At 40.3% G+C, this 18,969-nt stretch overlaps 1 protein-coding gene across 1 annotated transcript in view; it reads right to left on the bottom strand.

The window, feature by feature from the left end:
* RELN (reelin) overlaps positions 1-18,969 on the bottom strand; it is a 320,676-nt gene that overhangs the window by 120,891 nt on the left and 180,816 nt on the right. The window contains exons 10-12 of the mRNA XM_010581098.1: positions 18,398-18,494; positions 15,397-15,637; positions 1,262-1,407 (exon numbers count right to left, since the gene is read on the bottom strand). Coding sequence (XP_010579400.1) covers positions 1,262-1,407; positions 15,397-15,637; positions 18,398-18,494 — 484 coding nt within the window. The remainder of the gene's footprint in view (positions 1-1,261; positions 1,408-15,396; positions 15,638-18,397; positions 18,495-18,969) is intronic.

Below are 18,969 nucleotides of genomic sequence, written 5' to 3'. Positions count from 1 at the left end.
ACACCTGGTCCAGCAGACACAGGATCTACAGACAGGGCAGACTTCCCCAGGTAACATTCCCATCCTGTTTTTCAAGATGAAAAAGAGACTGAGAGAATAGCTCAAATGTATCCCACATGGTCACCTAACACAAAACACACACGTACTTATTTTCTTTCCTTTGAAACAGCACCTACTGCGCCATGGGTTGATTATTCAAACTGGGACAGAGTTCACAGTGAATATTTTTTCTGTAACCCCCAACTAAACCACACGTCCACAGGACACATTAGCACGCATTTCTTAAAAGGTGCTCTTTTACCTTCAGCACAGCATAGGCAGCATTTGAATCAGCTGTTAATGATCTGAAGTACTTTGTAGGTTAAAATCAACATTCAGCAGAGACCCATAAATTAACAGTGTATGTTTCTCATTGCCCTGCGGTTACAGCAACTAATGAAATTCTTTTTTTTTAAATAAAAAAGAATCAAGACCACATTGTTGGTTTTCTTTTTGTCAGAATTTATACACTGAGGTATATAAAATGATACTTCTTTATCAGGATACTTTAAAGCTCACTCATGTTTTGGTAAGAGTAGTAATTTTGCTGTCCTAGATGGTTTCTTTACTTTCTGTGCCCTTGCAGCAGTCCCTGCTGGATCTGGCTTTACAGGTACTTTTTGAATCCCAATGTATATATTTAAAGTAAAAATAGTAAATTATCAGCCAGATCCCAAGCTCTTACACGGCAGGCATGGCCATGCTCTCCGTGCTGGAAGGTGAGAGCAGGCTGCTGCTTCAGCTGTCCTGCCTCCACATCCTCCTCCCCCTCCACTGGCACCTGCAGGCTTCTGCGTAAGCAGGACCTCTGCCATGGCAAAGCATGGCTTGCAGCAGCGATCTGGAGGGGCATGAATTTCTCAAGAAATTGGATTTCATATGGATATGAGTTTGTTAACAACACTCAGGTGTGAATGAAAAAACAGATCAACATCATGTGTTTCTTCAGAATGACTACATAATTCACAAGCATGACTTTTTCATTAAAAATTTTGATGACAGGATGGTCTGGAAACAGACTGTTCCTCCTGGGCTTTCTGGACTTGTTCCTTCCTAAAATCCACAATCATCTCTTAGTTATTGTATTGGTATTTATCCTAGTTACAATCTTCCCTGACTACACAGCCAAGACAAAACGCAATTCTCTGTTTATCCAGTTTCCTCAGCCCTGGAGTCATGCTGTACACCTGCTTAGAGCCCTGCGCAGGTGAGGGGCACTCACCCTTTAGGCTGGCTCTCAAATTCCTCTGCCCACTGCTCCTGGGCATCCTCTGTGGAGAGGTCCACATCCCGGGTTGTGGCAAAATTGAACTCGCTGCCTTCTGTCCCGTGGAAGTAGATGGAGTTTCCATCCGACTGGCAGCTATGCTGTGGACAAAAGGAGCACATGGGAGGTGACGTTACAACGGGTTTGTAAGGTGTCCTGCTCATGCACTGTCAGAGCTCAAAGCAAGCTGTATGTTATCTAATGACTCACCGATGACTGAAACAAAATAAAAATAAAAAATGGACAGTCATCTTTTATCTTTCTTGGCCCACCCCCAATGATGATTCCTTCCTAATCTCGTACCTGCTTCCCTACAAATGCACTACAGACCGTTGTAAAATTGTGTTTGCATAGAAAAGACAGGTACCATATCTTTGGGTGTTTATTTCTATTTTGAAGTATTGCCATTATGTCTGGCACATACACAACTGTGTGTACAAATAACTTCAGTAGTATATCAAATATTGCTATGGGTATTTTGTCAGCTTAACTTTCATGCTGTGAAACACATCAGATCCCCATGCCTGAATTTTTGCTAGAAGAGGTGTTTGTGTGTAAAATTGCCATACAGTAAACCTTGGGCCTGAAGTGTACAAGTGAAAAGGCTATACTTGCCGTATTTAATTTGAATAGCATAACAAATAGCTCTATAGGCAACTAGCTCCTGTGATACAGCAGTCTCAGGGGTCCTGAGGCTGCCCCCAAACCCAACTCTTCTGCTTTTCCTATTGCATTTCTGTTTATACCACCTCAGCAGCGTCAGATGAAGCCATGTGTCTGCCCCAACATGCCCTGACTACTATGACTCTCTAGGAGTATCGACCTGGAAGAAGCTACCCGTGAGGAGCACATGGAGGTTACAGTACAGATTTTCTTCTTTCTCCCATCCCAATTCTGCATTCTTGTGTGTCTGATAAAATGGTAAAAGTCTGCCAAATCCACATGTGTAGCTGAAACAGATGCTGGGAGCTTCTAAAGAAGACCTACCTGGCCTTAATGCAAACTGAGAACTTGGCATTTTATTGAATTGTTTGTATTACAACAAATACTAATAAAAGTAGTAATTAGCTCAAACACTTATTTGGGGGAAATTTTGGTCACATTAAAAGTGAAAGCTGAAATAAAAAATGATTAATTAGAATAATTCTGCATTCTTACCATAGTTCAACATCTGAAAAAGAGATACAATAATACCAAATTGCATTGACCTTTTCAATATCGTCTATGCAGTGCCCTCTTGTCTCTGAACACCTTCATAATGCTCCGGGGGAAAGTATGACAATCACCTCATCTGCGTTTAAAAAGGTCATGGTAGTGACATGTAAGTGAATAATTAAATTTTTAACAAAGAGAAAGACGCGGCAAGAAATGAAAACTGCCCAGTACATCTTTGTCTATGGGATTTTATGAGAAAAGTATAAAAGAACACATTTTGTCAGATTCTGTAACTCTTCCTTCATTTATCAATGCAACAAAGAGACATAATTGAAATTCTTTTGTTGATGTTTTTTGAGTATGGTTGCCACTAACTTAGCAATTAATTTATATTTAGGAATGTAATTTGTGACTACGTTTGTAGAGGTGCCTACACATAGTTAGAAAAAAATCTGAATACTTGAAGTCTGATTTTTGTATAGAGACTTTCTGGTCTCTAGTTGAATGACAACAGCTCTATATTTATTAACACTGACTAAATATCACTTAAAGAAATAAAAACACTATACAAATGTAGACTGTTTCAACCGCTAAAATAAACAAATTGCTGTTAAAGTGTTTTTCTTCCAAAGAAAGGTCAAAGCAATAGAAAGATTCTGAAGTGTTGATAATTTATCACAGAAATGAAATATATTTTGTCACAAGTCTCCTTGCTCTGTTACTGCACCATATACACAGCGCACCATATATGAAGCTGCTGCCACTGAAAAGGCAGAATAATTTACACATCAAATATTTTATAACTAGCAGAAATTAATGAAACAGTTTTATATTTTACTTCTCTCAGAAAAACACTGTTTTTACTATGCAGTTATTTATAATTGACTGAGAAATGGCTTTTTTTCACTGATTTTTATCCTTCATGCTAACAGGTACTGCTACTATCAGAATTTTAAGAATAATTTATTTTGCTTCTTGCTTTTCAGCATTTTCTTCATTTGCTGAACAGAAAAGAAGTTTCCTTTATCTGTCAATCAATCTGCCACAAAACTCCTATTATCTGCAGGCAGTCAAGTAAATACACTAAAAATAAATATTCAAGCTAAAACTTAATTCAAATTTATATGTAACCCTTCAGGTCTCAGGAAACAAATAGACAAATAGATCCTACTGAGCTAGTTATTGCAATTGCATACAAGCTTTGGAAAATCCTTTATAAGCCTTACTTATTTCTCAGGTGCTAAGTTATATGTAAGTATATACTTGATAGTGTGGTATGTAATTAGTAATCTCTTGCTGATGAAAGCCATCTATTAAAATAAACACAAAACAGATACAACCCGATTATCATTTAACGTTTGTATGTCCTTCTGCTGTCTAACAGAATATTTACTGAAGTACATCTGATGGAATTTCCATTTAGGTTGTCAAGATAAATAAATGGGCAGTTTGGCAAAGGGGTGAATAAGTAATTATTTATACAGTGGTGTATGATCAACCCTTTATGAAAGCTCAAAAGCATCATTTATTTCATTAGTTCTATAAAACTATCTTCGTGCTTTTATACACAGCTACATGGTATCTATGAATATGTATTTCATGCATATTTTATGTGTTAATGAACCACACAACATATGGCTCAAATCACCCCCTGCTCATGTTAGCTTTGAATCTCACGTGAAACAGCTATGCAGAAGAGAAGTTCACACTGGGGTTTAACTCCTTCTGCTATTCTGCATACCTATGAAACCAGTAATAGAAGCTCATTACCTTTAAAAAGAGTAAGATGCTCAAAACACAGGTACAGCTTTTAACTAAGTTCTGAGGGAGGGCCATCATTTTCTAGTACATTTTTGCCCCAGTGCCACCATTTGGGACCCTGGACACATGCCCATGGGAGAAGCAGATGAGGATGAGTCCCATTTGCATGAGCCGTGCTGCCCCAGCAAGGGCCATGGCTCCTCTGCTCATGATCTCGTCCTCTCCCACCTGCCGAATTTCCCTTGCCTGTATAATCATCACCCCCAGTTCACACTTAGCTTCCATATTTTTCTTTTCATTTTCCAAGCAGTTGCTATCTGTCACTGCTTTTACTACTTTTTTTCATCCGATGGGCTGCTGAGGGGCGAATAACCTCAAAGAGCACTCAGCCAAACTTTCCACGAGCAAAAGAAGCTCCACAGGAGATGGTCCCTCACCAGCATTGCCCCCAACTACCTTGTCAGTCTTGTTCAACAGCCAGGCGGCTACTGACTGTGTTGGATTACTTTGCGGTTTTGTAATAGGGCTTGAACAGATTAGAGACTGAATTGAAACCATCAGACCCATTTTCTCTTGGGTTCAACCCAAGATTTGAATCCAAGCCTTTAGAAATTAAGAACTAAGGTACAATTTATATACTGTGTTGCCTCCTTCCCAAATTAAAAGCTTTACACTTGCAGTGGTAGTCTATATACTTCCAGTATTTAAGGATGGAATTTTACAGGTCTTTTTTTTTTTTTTTGTCATTCTAAAGTGATAAAAAATGTGGAATGAACATGTACTGTATTTTGAAACTAACTGGATTAAGTTCTCCCTAAAATGCAGATACTCCCTAAACTGCAGATAGATGGAGAGCTCTCTTTTACAAATTCCAGATTAAATTTGTTCTCCGTTTCATGTTTATTTACACTTAAATGATTTTTTAGATAAGAACAAATTAGCTTGCTGTGCAAAATTTGTAACTAAAAAGGCCAAATGACAGCAACTTGTAGGATATTGCTCCTTGTTACCATGGAAGCATCAGCTGTAGGTCCAAAACTAAAGCAGAGTTTAATTTTATTTAAAGGGGATTAAAGGCATGTGGAACATTTAGTGTGTCCTTGTGCAAATTACAACACTGAAAAGTTAACTAATTTGTGAGGAAAAATTAATTTACAGAATAAATCCTTTGACAAATCTGATAACCTTCATTAAACAAAGTGTTCTCCCAAATCACCTACATAATAGAACATAGGACACTTGCAAGCACTTGAATGGAGCCATTTCACACCACTAGCTATTTCCCATTGTTTGCAACTGGAGTGGGATTATCAGCCTGCCATAAGTAAACTGTTGTATTCCTAAATAAACAACCCCCGCCTGTTGCCAAATGGAAAGAAGCCAAGTTCTGTTCAGGGACTGTGGTCATCCCAAGGGGAAAAAAACCAGTTTAATTTAATCTGGCACTACCAATTCTATTATTCACTAGCTGCAACTGTTAAGCTATTGCTTTGCATGAATAGGGCAAAATGAAAATTGGCTGGATGCATTCCCATCTCTCAGCATGCTTGGATTTGCTTTCAATCTAATCTTCACTCTGAATTTTCTGTGTTTCTAAAGTTTGTCTGCTGGATAGGTATGGTATCACTGCTTTTTCCCTACTTGTAAGGCCCTGCATGGCTCATCCTCACCTGCCTCCATCATCTCCCATATGCACCATCTCGTGGCTCACTTTTCCTTGACTGCCGATGCTTGCCACTACATCTGCTGGTGAGACAACCAAACTGATGTGCCCTTGCCCATTCTGCCCACCATGCTTGGCAAATTGCCCACAAGATGATGTCCTTCAGACACTTCCTTAGTGCTTTCCTCAACAAGCCTTGTCACTGATTACACTGAAGAATCCACTGCTTACTGGGATAAGCACTTTCCCCTCTTGCAATATTTCCTTTTACTCCCACATCTCCCCAGCCTCAGTTTATCTCCTGTTTTATAAATGGATGGCAATTTCCTGGGACACAGGCTATCTTTTTCGTTTGGGCCTGAAGAGGCAGCAGTGGTACATTCCTCGCTCAGGGCTCTTTGACGCTACAATGGTACCATTACTACAAAAAACACATTTTCATGCTAAAATTGCTGTTATCTATGAATATTTCTAGTCTATGAGTACAGTTCTTAGCCAAGTTGTCTATGAGAGCCAGCAAGTCTTATTAATTCAGGTGAGCTTTCTGTTGTACCTTATGAAGGCATTAGCTAATAATTTGAAGATACAGACTATGGGAGAGAGTAGTGCATGGTTTCAAAATTAAACTTTTGTCAGGAGTCTGTCATCCTCCTAATTCTACTCTATACTCCTTACATTTTACATCTTCTACCTACAGCTTTCATCTTTTTTTGGTAGATGCTTTTAGGAAAGCCTCTTGATCAGCTGAGATGCAGAAGGGTTTCAATTAGGACTGCTCAAAACCATTGGTCAGCAAAAGCAGGGAAATCAGATTTGGTGAAGCAGGTACTTTCCAACTGCACCTATTTATGTTTTCATAAACAACTACTGACCAACTTTCCATAGCATCTAAATGGCTTAAGGGCCCCAGGTAAGATCTGGGATCCTACATCATGTAACATGCTATATTTTTAAAGACTTGCATGAGAGCACCACGTAAGGAGACAGCTGCTATCCTCAGTGTGACCTCTTGGCTGGGAGGGACCTCTGGAGGTCTCCCATTCACCCTGCCATGTGAAGTACCACAAGCGTCAACCAGATCAGCCCATGCCACAGTTGCAGCTAAGGACACAGCCCTGAAGATTTTTAGAAGCTCAAAAGACAAAGATTAGGAATGTAAACAGAAGCATTGAAGTTCATCCAAACCAGCGTCTGTCCCAGTTGTTCAAGTCAAACTTGTGAATCAATAAATACCTTTTGGCTTTACAGTATGGGATTTCTTTACTTGGAGAGCAGAACAGAGGGCAACTAGATGATACAACTGTGCCATTCAGAGAAGCATCAACAGGAAACACTAGTGTGAAATTCCTCAGTGAAACAGATTTTTGGCTGAGGTGCTGCATATTATCTTCCCGAGGCTCGTCCCCATGCTCCCATGAAAATGTTGTTCACCTCTGTGCCTTTAAAGTATCCACAGTCATCTTTACCATCATTTAATTAGGTTTTTATCAGAGACGAACACTGATGCACCTCTTCATATTATCTCTCCTGGGCCTAATGGCCCCGATGATTCTTTCAGACAGCTGTACCCTCACAATTTATTTTTTGGCGACATTTCTTGCATTGGAATGAATGTGTTGGGCATTTGGGCAGTGCCAGCTTGCAAAGGGCTGACGGCAGATGGAAAGAAATCTGCCCAGTATGCCTTCACCTCTACACGAGCAGAGGGCCATCAATTTCCCCCATTAAGGAGTTGTCACGCAGCCCACCCAGCTGGAGGAGCATCTCTGATAGCCAGGCTGGCTGGCGTATGCTATTCAAATAAAAAACACACTTTAAAAGGAAACAAAAATATCGTTTGTCGGCAAATTGAAAATGCATGGCTTTGACCGCAGCCAATTTTTTAATGACTGTAATATTTTAAGTGATTATTTTTGCCACTTCAGATTGCTCCTTAGAGAGGAGAGGGTTTTTTAATTAAAATCTAGGCAATGCAAACAGATGAGATATGAGAAGCAGAGGAACAAGAAAAAAGATGAAGAAAATTAATTAAAGCAGCATTGTCAATGTAGCCATAAATTAGATATTGTGCCTTTCTGGGAATGAGTCACGCAGGTTTTAAAAATTTTTAGATTTTTACATGGTAGCAGGTAGAAGGATGGATTCAGTCTTGATAAAACCATACTCTGTATGCAAAGTCTTAGCCAGCAAAGGTACAGACAGAATTTAGGAAAGATTCTAAATTCTACGTTCTGTGGATTTGGCTGTTAACGTTTCTGGGCCGAAGTCCCTTCTTTAACCAAAGGAAAAACCACAATGTGATTAGAATACTTTCCCATGAGAAAAACAGTGTTTTAATCTTTCCCACATGCTACATTTTTACATCATTTAATGTAGGTTGCAGAACGAAAACCTTGGCTGCACAAGCAGGCCAGGTGCACGGCGGGTTATAGTGCACCTTCCCCTTCCAAAACAATGGGATGAAACTTGTCCTGTGACGTAGTAACAAACAGTTTATAAAGTGTGTTTTCACTCATCATTTCCAATTACAGACTGTTACTCAAAGGCTAGTGCTCAAAACACTTTGCTTGTTTTATGAGTGATTTGTATGATTCATATGGTTCTTAATTTTCTAGGACATTTCGTGATGTTTGTACAACATCGGTCATTCTGGCGATGACTGATTTCCTTAATGAGTCATTTAACTGGCACGAACTGAACTATTCCTCTATGTTATTGGGAACTATTGATGTTTCTAGCACTCTGCAGTGAGCATGATTAAACCTCATCCGTTCTTCTGAAAGTAACAATGTGTATTTACACCACTGTAAAATTAGAGTGAGAAAGAGTCAACCAAAGTAGTTTCTACTCTTTGGCATCTAATGGCTCAGTTCATGTTTTATTTATTAATGTGCATCTCACAGTGACCTGCAAAGACCAAATTCTTTCCTTCTAGGAGGCAGGAAAGACCCCTGGTGCTTTGACGCCAGCTCAGAGCTAACGCTGGCTCTCTGCCACCCCCCACCACACTTCTGAGCCACCGGGAACTGGTATGGAGAAAGGTGCATGTTCAGCATTGCTGCCTGACAGCGATTCTCAGCTGTCTGAACAACTCACAGCACCACAGTCAACCACCTATCAGTTCCAATGAACCCCCTAGGCATTGTATCTAAGTATTATTATTTTAATTAAAAGTGTGATTATTAACACAGAAAAAAGCAAGAGCAATTCCATGCATGGGCTAGATCCAGCCCTATGGATATACAGATGCCTCCTCATGGGCACAGCTCAGACTGCCCACACTCTCACTAAAGGGAGTCGGTTGACAGGTTTTGTGCACCCTGCTCTGCTTTCTTCATCTCTCCTCCCCTCTCACACTCCTCCTTCCACCCACAGAGAAGCAGGAATGGCTCTCAGATGAGGTGCAGCAGGAAGCCTGCTTGCCTCTTCCCAGGAAGATGTGGTAGATGAAAGCTCCTGCGAGGCAAAGCAGCTGGCTAGAAGGCTGGGTTTGGCCCACAGACCATATACTGCCTTGCTATATCTTATTCAAAAAACAAAAGCATCTTGTCAGGAGCACTTATATCTGTGTAATTTTGTCCAACGTAAGGTCATAGCAATTTCAGTCTGCCACTTTCACACTAGCATACCTACAGCATCACCTTGCCTCCTGCAAACAAATATATTTGATCTGATTCAGACAATGGGTACCTCAACCCTTTTTTAAACAAGAATTTAAAACCAAAAAATGGAAAAGAATCTTGTTCATTTCAGCACAAAGAATTAAACCCGACAAAGATATATATGGAATATCAGGATGTTTGTTTTGAAAGAAGACTACCCAATGCCATTCCTATTAATTAACAGAGTATTCAGAGATTTGGAAATCTGCTCTGGAACTGGGGAGGTGGAATAGCTTAATCAGCCTTTCTTTTTGCCAAACTCCTATGCCTGTGCGCATGTCTTCTCTGCTCAGTGACAGGCAAAAACACGGGTTCGGGAAGGACTCGCAGATCTGGGCTGTGCATAGCCCTGCTCTGCTCAGGGTGTGGTGAAAGGTCATGGTGTTTTACAGACACATTTTCAGCATATTTTTCTGGGTGTGAGTGTTCAGTTCTCCCACTCTCTTCTTATGCAGCTTTCTCTTCTGCTAAGCTGGCATGCATTTCCGGGAAATTAAAATGAGCTGAATAGTGATGACCTGTTACTTAAGGGTCTTACTGTATCAGGATATCAGGATTGGGATGTTTTCAGGATTTATTGGTCACGTCCACGGTAGTGAATAACGTGCATCTGGTACCATTCCCTGGTCCTAAACCCAACTTGCTCAGTGAGGCTGGCACAGACCTTCCCCCCTTGTCCCATCCCATACTATGCCAAGCTGCATGTTTGCAGGTCAGCAGCACAGACAACCTCAGGTGTAGTCTGCAAGTCCTGTAGACCAAACAAACTAAGCTGGCCAGCTGGACTGCAACCTTCAGCCACCAAGTGAAGAGCAGCTGCAACTACTGTGAGACAGCAATTCTGTCACTGGACTCTTCTCAAAGGTGAGAAGTGTCACTAAGTTAACACATCATGACTAAATACATCATCGCTCTAGTGTCTATAATGATCTATACTGCTTTTTCCCACATGTGGAAAAATTCCAGAGACAGGTGGTTTGGTCTCAGTGCTATTTTTATGGAATCAAAGCACCACAGAGACACGAACTATAAGACTGCTGAGGTTGTCTCCTTTCTCAACCTCAGTTTTTGAGCTTGCATACTGAATCTTGGGCCAGGGCAATCAGAGAAAACTAAAAAACTTGGCAAGTGTTGTACCTCAAAACACAACAATTTCTGGTCAAATATACAAGATATATGAAGTGTCCACTGAGAGATGAGATCACTTTCCTATTCTATAAGAGTAGAGATCCAAGAAGCGTTACTGAAGGAAGATTTTATCTTTTCCCCCAATTAGTTATGAAGGGTCACAGACCTTTAACAGCTCTCAGAGCATAGCACTGCTTCATGTGTTTCAGCAATCTCAACCACCAGTGCAACATCCTAACTATGCTCCGTCGCAAGGCCATGCTTATGCTCAGAGCTGTCACTGGAAATACTGAAATGCAGTCAGGAATTTATCCTGTTCAACACCCTTCCACACAGTCCAACACAGATAAATATGTTCCAGTGGATCCAATTAATCTCCTAAGGGTTGCTTGGCCTTGCTAACAGCATCTTTCTTGTCTTTTGCTGTCTTCTTTGGAACCAAAACACACAAATTCAGTGGCTTATCTCTCAGCTTGCTTCCTATCTCAGTAGCCAGTTCCAGCTGCGTCTGCAACCAGCCATGTGCTTTCAAACGAGTAGCAACCGCTCCTGAGCGCAGCAAGAAACGTAATGAAATTCCTGGTCCAAGCTCAAGCAGGCTGGGAGAGGAGGAGAAACTGCTTCCCAAGCTGGGCACAGGCAAGTTCCCACAAGTGTTTATTGAGAACACACTGTCCAAATCCACCAAACTGGAGTGAACACATTGTGCATAATTACCATTAATGCTTGCACTGTCTACTCTAGTGACTGAATCCAACACAGAACCTAATCTAGGACCCAGACAACAGTCTTCATGGTAGTACTTTTCTTTGTTTCAGCTGTCTTTTTACCTTATTAATCTAAGCAGCTATTAATCTGAGCGGTTTTACCAGCAAGACTCCTGGATTTGTAATGTTTGCTATTTATTTTAGTAGATCTCAAGTACTACCGAAGTAAATCTTCTACAGAAAAGAATATACTTTATTTGCAATTTGATAAGCATCCAATAAGAGCATGTACCAGGCATAACAAGCAATTTCAAAAGCCACCTCCTGAGCAACTCTTGGAAAAGAACTTGCTGAACCACCTCTAACTATGCAAGCAACAGCAGCTTTTATTCTAAACTATCAAGAAACCATATCTTAATGCCTATCTTTACTAACAGAGTAACCCACTAAGGCAACGAAATGGTATTTAATGAGGATTCCCTTAAAAGTTTTGCGATGGCTGAAGGGATGGGTGAGGTGAGCAGTTCTAACACGCTAGGACCATAATGGTAACCAGATTAGGCCAGGGACCATTCTCTGGCCTTGACAGCAAATGACACAGCAGAGTTTGTATCCACCTGGGCAAACACTCTCCTTCCAGAAGAGTGGTGTCATCCCCGGCGGCCTACTGGAAAGAGTCCCTGGCCCATCCATGAGGGTACATCCCTGGAAGATAATGCCTGGGAGATTGCACAAGCCAAAGACAAGCAAGGGGGTGTTGTAACAACTAAGGTGTGCAAGATAATGGGCTCACGTTCGTACCCTTGTTTGCTTCATTCACTACCCTGTATGTGCCACAGAGCCTCCAAGGAGAAGGTTCCACCATCTGCGCAACACCTGCTGGGGCAGTCCAGAAGTAAACACCTAGAGAAAGACTGTTTCTACTCCTTTTTCTACTAGAAATCAGTATGTATTTTTACCTCTTCTTTCAGTTCTGACTGCCAGCTGGATGAGCTATCTCAGACTGGCACTGCTCTTCCACCTGAGAAATATGCAATATCAATTATTCTGCATGGTGAAAGGTGGTGAGCAAGAAAGGATGAATACACATAATAACCCCAGTAAATGAAATAAATTTAGAAAGAGAATTTTTCTTGTTTCTTTTTGTTTTTCTTAATATTTCATTCCCTCAGTCCAGTGAAAGTACTTATCTTTATGGCACAATTTAGGAAAGGAATTGACCCACAGTTTTGTATATACTAATCAAAACAGAGTTAGACAACAAATAACATCGAGAAATGTGACTGTGTGTTGGCATTGTCAAGGAAACCCATAAGGAAAAGCACTGAAGGAAGCCAATGAAGAAGTTAACACAAACCTCAAGAAAGATTTTTAAGGCCAGTTTATCTAAAATACTAATTGACAAAGGACAGGAGGATATGAATTGAAACTTGTATGGCACAAACAGGCTTAGATGGCAGAGAAAAGGTCTCATCAGCTTGATATGGAGTTTGGCACAGTGACAGACTGTGAGTATGGGAACTTCTTCAAAAAGCACATAGGTGAGAATTATAAAAGGTAGCACAGTATAGCAATGAAAACTGTCGATCCCTCAGTAAAAATGTAAATAACAATTTAAAATTGCTATACAGACTTTCTGAACAAACATCAGGACTATTTAGCAAGTTTTAGATGTCTGGGAAGCAAAAGTACTTGTAGGAAAAAGAGAACTAGAATTAGCTTTGATGCAACCTATCCGTATAGCACTGTCAAGGTTTCTCCAACATTATTTGGCAGGCCAATGTCTTTGGCTATGACAGAGAAATCTCTTAAAAGGTTCACCCAGTTTCTATGAACTCTTGCAGCCTGAGAGCATTAACAATATGGGGAATCCTGTGAAGATGTACCACCCATTGCTGCCGTCATTCTGCCATTATACTGGCCAAGTTATCTGACTGCTGTGAAATGCTGCTTGAAACAGAGGTGACTGGTGTGGTTACATTTAAAATGTGATGTAACGTCATTAGTACAATGTACAAAGATTCTCATGCTTCTATTTATACAACATAGTGTGTTTGTGATGAACTGAGATTAGAGCTACGCTAAATGTTTTAAAGAAAATATTAGAAGTTTTTGTAAAGTTTTATATAATGTTCCAATCCTGTAAAGCATAAAATCTTTGCCCAAAAAATTGTTCTTGGTGTTATAATGCTATGACAGGGTCTATGCTGAATCTGATGTAAATCTTGACCCAATTTATAGTTTTACTTTTTGACATAACATGAAATTCACATTGCAAAATCTGTTCAAATTGTATTTGGCAAGATTGTTCCTGAAAATTTGAGGAAAACTGGAGGAAAAACCTTAAAAATGAAATTTGAGTATGGGAGTGCTCTGGTGACAATCCAGATACACTAAAAATGTTTGAAATAGCTACAGGGTCCCAAGCAAAATAAAAGCCCTGCGTCACACATAGCCTTAATCCAATGTGGCTACACCACAGTCTTATACATTGCCTTAATCTGGTGTAAGCGGCTACACATAGCCAAATGTCAGATGGGAACAGACATTTGCACATTTCACTTGTCCCTAAAACAGAAGATGACCTTGGAGGAATGGCAGGTTGGTGAATTCTCACTCATGTCTCATATAAGGTTTGAGCTTGAATAGGATTTCTGTCTAGAAGCACTAAGTGATCTCTGAGTTTAGGTTCCTCGTCTTTCTTGTAACCATAGCTGTGTATTGACACAAACTGACTGAGTTTAACTAAACAAAACCCCAAAACCCCAACAACAACAACAAAATCAACAACAAAAAGAGGTTTACTTGCTAAAGTCTAGATGCTTTTTATGGATGTTTCAGAAGGAGCAAGCAGTGTTTAGGCTCGGCCAGCTGAGAAGTAACTGCGCCTATGGCACATTAATCCTTGCTTTGCTTTCACACCTTCACGTGTGTGGGCTGGATTTTAAAATCCAGAGATAAGACTGACAACACAACGAATATGAACTGATCACAGAAAATTACTTCATTAAATATACAGGACACTATTTGATTCTAAAATCTCTTATAAAAACTTTGTCATTGTAGTTTAAATGGTCTTACTGAAGTAAAAAAAAAAAGTCAATATGCAGGTACTATGAGTAGATAAGTGGGAGTATTTATTTCTAAAAAGATTAATCTGAGGCCATTTGTATCAGGTTCTGTGGGAAAAGGATGAGGCCATAACCAACCTCTTGCTGCCCTCAGTGTTCGACATCTGTTTCCTGTGCAATTGCCAAACCCATTACCAGCATCATAAATGAACCCCAACATCAAAACTGTCTTTTTTGTGAATGAAAAATAGGATAAAAACAGAAAGTCATCTGCTGTTCAACTCCTGGCTGCTGGGAAACATAGAAAGCAAGAATCCAACTGATTTCCAAATGTTGAACAACTCTGCATTTGAAGGAACTTTGTGCACAGAGATCTTGTAGGGCTCCTTAGAGTTTTTCCCAAGCTAGTATGGTCTTACTGGATCTCATATATCAAAACAGGATCTTACTGAAAAAGAGACTTTTAAGGAGCAGCCATTACCTGAATGCATGCTGCAATGGAGATGTGATATTCACAGTCAGAAAAAGTGGGAAACTGTATTTTTTTGTGATGGTTTGTGATGAAGCAAGTAACAGTAGCTGAACAACACCAACGTAAACAAACAGCTAGATTTCAAAATATCCAATGGAGAGACTTGAATTTGTTTCAAAAACATTGCACTGTTTTGCTAAAAGGAAGCTGTTTCCCATTTTCTGTTACATGATCTTTGACATGACAGTATAAACTGTCATTTGGTATTGGTCATGGCAGAGAAGTTGCATTGTTCTAGAAAGCCCCGGTGGGACAGAGGAGAGGTAAAAACAAAGTAAAAAAAGAGCCCAATTCTAGAAGCAGATGGAGTGGCCTAAACATCGTTGTGTGTTCAGAGTTTGGTTAGATGTTACTGTTGTCTTCTACATACAAGAGTATTCATAACATTATGCCCTAGAAAATCAGACTAACCTTAACTGTGGCCCCAGGAAAGAAAAGCCAGTTGCCAGTATCCACAGGATCAAGATTATCTTCTAACACAACTTTTCTGTGAGCAGCATTTATGATCAGGATGTTGTCCAATGCCCAACAGGCTTCATACACATCACCAGTGTGAACATAATCCTGTTTCCACTGAAAATAGATGTTCTCCCCTTTAGCATCTTCAGGAAGGTACAAGATGTGGATGATAGTGCTGACATTGGAAGGAGCGCTGAAAAACAATGATATGGAATTAGACCAAGTTTAAGGCATAGCCACGAACATTTTTCCCTCATTTAACACATTTACCAGGTGTGACACAGTTGTGCTGATGTCCCTTGTATGCTGAAAAATCTTCCATGGAGATGAGAAAATACCTGCCCTGAGGCAGAGTCCCACTGTGCCAGGCAGTTCACATACAGCTCAAACAGGCAGCCTTGCTTCAGAGAAAGTGCAAGCTAAGGCAATAAATAACAGATCAATGCAGATGTTTGGAGAGCACGAAGAAACAGCAGGGCAACATTCATACTTAATGCTGGTCACATCTCCCAGGTGACTGGACATTATCAGGTATTTTGCAGGTATGGCCAAAAGGAAATATGAAGGACTCACTTTACAAAAACAGGTCTCCCAAAATGTGATTTTTGCATGAGCTTTCACCAAAAGAAACTCCTGACTTCTGGTGCCTCAGTCCCTCATAGATCTAGATGGAGCAGAATGGCCAGAGGGAAAAGCTGGGAATTTTCTCTGACAAACGTGTCCTTCCAATCCCACACCCCTGCTGTCAGGATAATTCTGTGGATGGGGAGGGCCACCTTGCCTGCCTTTCCATGTTCTGCTTCAAGAACAATACAGAAGAAACAACCCATTTGTCCTATCTCTTGCTGCTGAAAATGGAAAATGAGGGGAGGAGAGGCAGACCTGGAGTATCAGTATTAGGCAATGATCAGGGCCTTGAGCTCTGCTTCCCAGAGCTGTCCTCAGAGCTGTGAAAGGCTTGAGGTTCACCCCAAGCTCTGGGTGAATGTCTTTACATTGCCAGTGGCAGTGAAAGGACTGAGCTCTGTGTGCAAGGAAGGGATGCTGAGAATTATTATTTTTGTTTTATTAATCACCCAGCCAGGGAATTAGCTACATTCAAACCTCTGGCTGCAAGGAGTTACAAATTTCGGGTTTGCAAGATGTCAGCTACTCAATCTTGCCTCTGCCTTGGTAGCAATGCTTTGGTGGGTGAAGAGCTTGTCAGAGGCAATCCAGAGCATTTAGGGAAAAAAGCCACCAACAGCTTGCTCATACAGCAGCAAATGGAGGAACTTCTCTTTGTAAAGCAAAACATTAGGGTGTAGTGAAATGTTGAAAAGCAACTGTATTTGTCCCATATTCACACCCAGAATCTGCCCCCACAAATCACCCTACACTTGCTAAATGTTATGTCTGTCACCCTCCACTGCAATGTTGCTCTGAGACGTTGTCCTCGCTTCTGCCTGAGCCCACACACAGCACCCACCTTCCCTGAGAGGTCCTTCCCCTCCCTCCCGGGAGTCCAAAGCTGAAATCCCACTGACACAACACACACCGACACACTGACACAACACCTCCCCTTCACAGCTGCCCTCCTGCCCCACCTCTCCCCAGTTCTCCCACAATTCCCTGGAGCTGCCTGTAGTGCAGTGAAAGCCACTGAAGCACATGCAAATAAATACTCTAACTCATACGGACCACAGGAGAAATGAGCATCCTTTCATAATTCATCCTCTCCACTTTGCACGACACTGCTCTATTGACCTATTTCCTACTGCCGGCTCCAGCAGTCAAAGTTAAAGCAACACAGATCAAACTATATGTGCATTAACTTAAAAAAATTTGGGGCTTGTGTTTGCACCATCACAACTCGAATTTCCTGGCTTGCAGAGCTATGAGGGTAACTGAACTGATGTTAGGGACTAGGTGCATAATTCTGCATCAATGTGAGAAAAATAAAAGATATTGTGTGGTTACTCTGAGGCAACTCCAGTGGCTGCAGTGAAGTTACTCTTGCTTTATATTTTTCTGAGATAAGAATTAACACCATTTGTTTTACTAAAATTGTTCATAATTTGTGCCTTTGTCAATTAAATCATAATCCCACAAGGAGTGGGAGGATGAAATACTGAAATCTACAGCCTTGCAGCTAGAGTTTTGCTTACTCATCAGGAATTAAGTAGCCTTTTGCTCTGCAAATTGTCTCAATGGACTGAAAACAGGCTCAAGCAAATCGCTTGCGTGGCACAGACACTATGGTAATGCAGGAGGGTGGACTGAGACATTATAAGGACATTACATATAAATGGCATTTTTTCTTCCCCAGTTGTACTTGTATAACTATCTATATATGCCAATGCACATCTCCTAATATTATTTAATAAAATGTTGGTTCTGCTCTCTTAGAAAAATCCATCTCCAACACCAACTCTCACTTTAAAGGTGTGCATATTGCAATAAAAGATTTTAACATCCCCATTCATAATCCTTTGCACTTTCACGTAAACCAATTTGTTTAAAAACATGGCATAAATCACCATATTCTTGCTATTATAACAGTGTTAGGACCCAAGCGTTCATATCAAACTATAAACTATTTTTATTGAACATTTTATCCTACCAAAGTAGAAGCTTGTAACACTATAAATTATGGCTCTTGCTGACATTAAAAGCAGTGCTAAAATGCAAAAGTCATCAAAGTTTTGTTTTTTCAGGGACCTGAACCTGCTGGTTATTGGAGTTGCATTTTAATTCCGTAGTCATTTTCTTCCTTACCTCCCACATAATCAATGGATGAAATTGTGATTTACCAAACCCAGTGGCAGTTCTGCAATTCACCCCTCATCTTTTAATGTGTATGAACAAGTGAGAACTGAAAAGTTAACAATTAAAACAGGTTTTAAAAGAGCCAGGTTTAAACACCACCTGCTCAGCCAGAAAGCATGAAAATTATTAAAAAGCTGTAACAAACCTAATTTTCTCCAGCTGAGTCCAATCTGCAGAACTGTTCTTACTGTAGGACACGGTGATGCTGGGATCTGAGTAACTAAAGCGACATGAACCTGATCCTGGGAAAAGCAATAAAATGAGAAGTATTACGACACAACGAAGCAATAAATGATCCTCCAATAACCACAGTTGCTGACTGTGCCTTTGTCACATCACCACTTCTCCCTATTTTAAAGCACTTTGATTGATGATGAAATTTCCTGCGATCTGTTGCTGAAGGTAAACACAAAATAATGCATGCTTTATGAGTCAGAAATAAAGTAGAAATGATAAATCACAGCAGTGCTGTGTAATCTCTGCAAATTTCCCAGGGGAAGCCAAGTAAATTACTTAACACCCCCCACTGCAGGAAAAAACCCACCATATACTGTTTAAACAAAACCTTCATATTAGAGAATAATCCACATAGCAGAATTCACAGGGAAAACAGTAAAAGACTGTTTTTCATATTACTATATAGAAAAAAAAATCCAGAACTAAAAATACAGTAAGTGATAGGAAAATGTGTACAGAATTACTTGAGCCAAGAGCAAA

The sequence above is a fragment of the Haliaeetus leucocephalus genome, unplaced genomic scaffold (assembly GCF_000737465.1).
Source record: "Haliaeetus leucocephalus isolate CR32 unplaced genomic scaffold, Haliaeetus_leucocephalus-4.0 Scaffold751, whole genome shotgun sequence".
Taxonomy (NCBI): domain Eukaryota; kingdom Metazoa; phylum Chordata; class Aves; order Accipitriformes; family Accipitridae; genus Haliaeetus; species Haliaeetus leucocephalus.
Note: the sequence above shows the minus strand (reverse complement) of the source record. Positions and strands in the feature narration are given on the sequence as shown.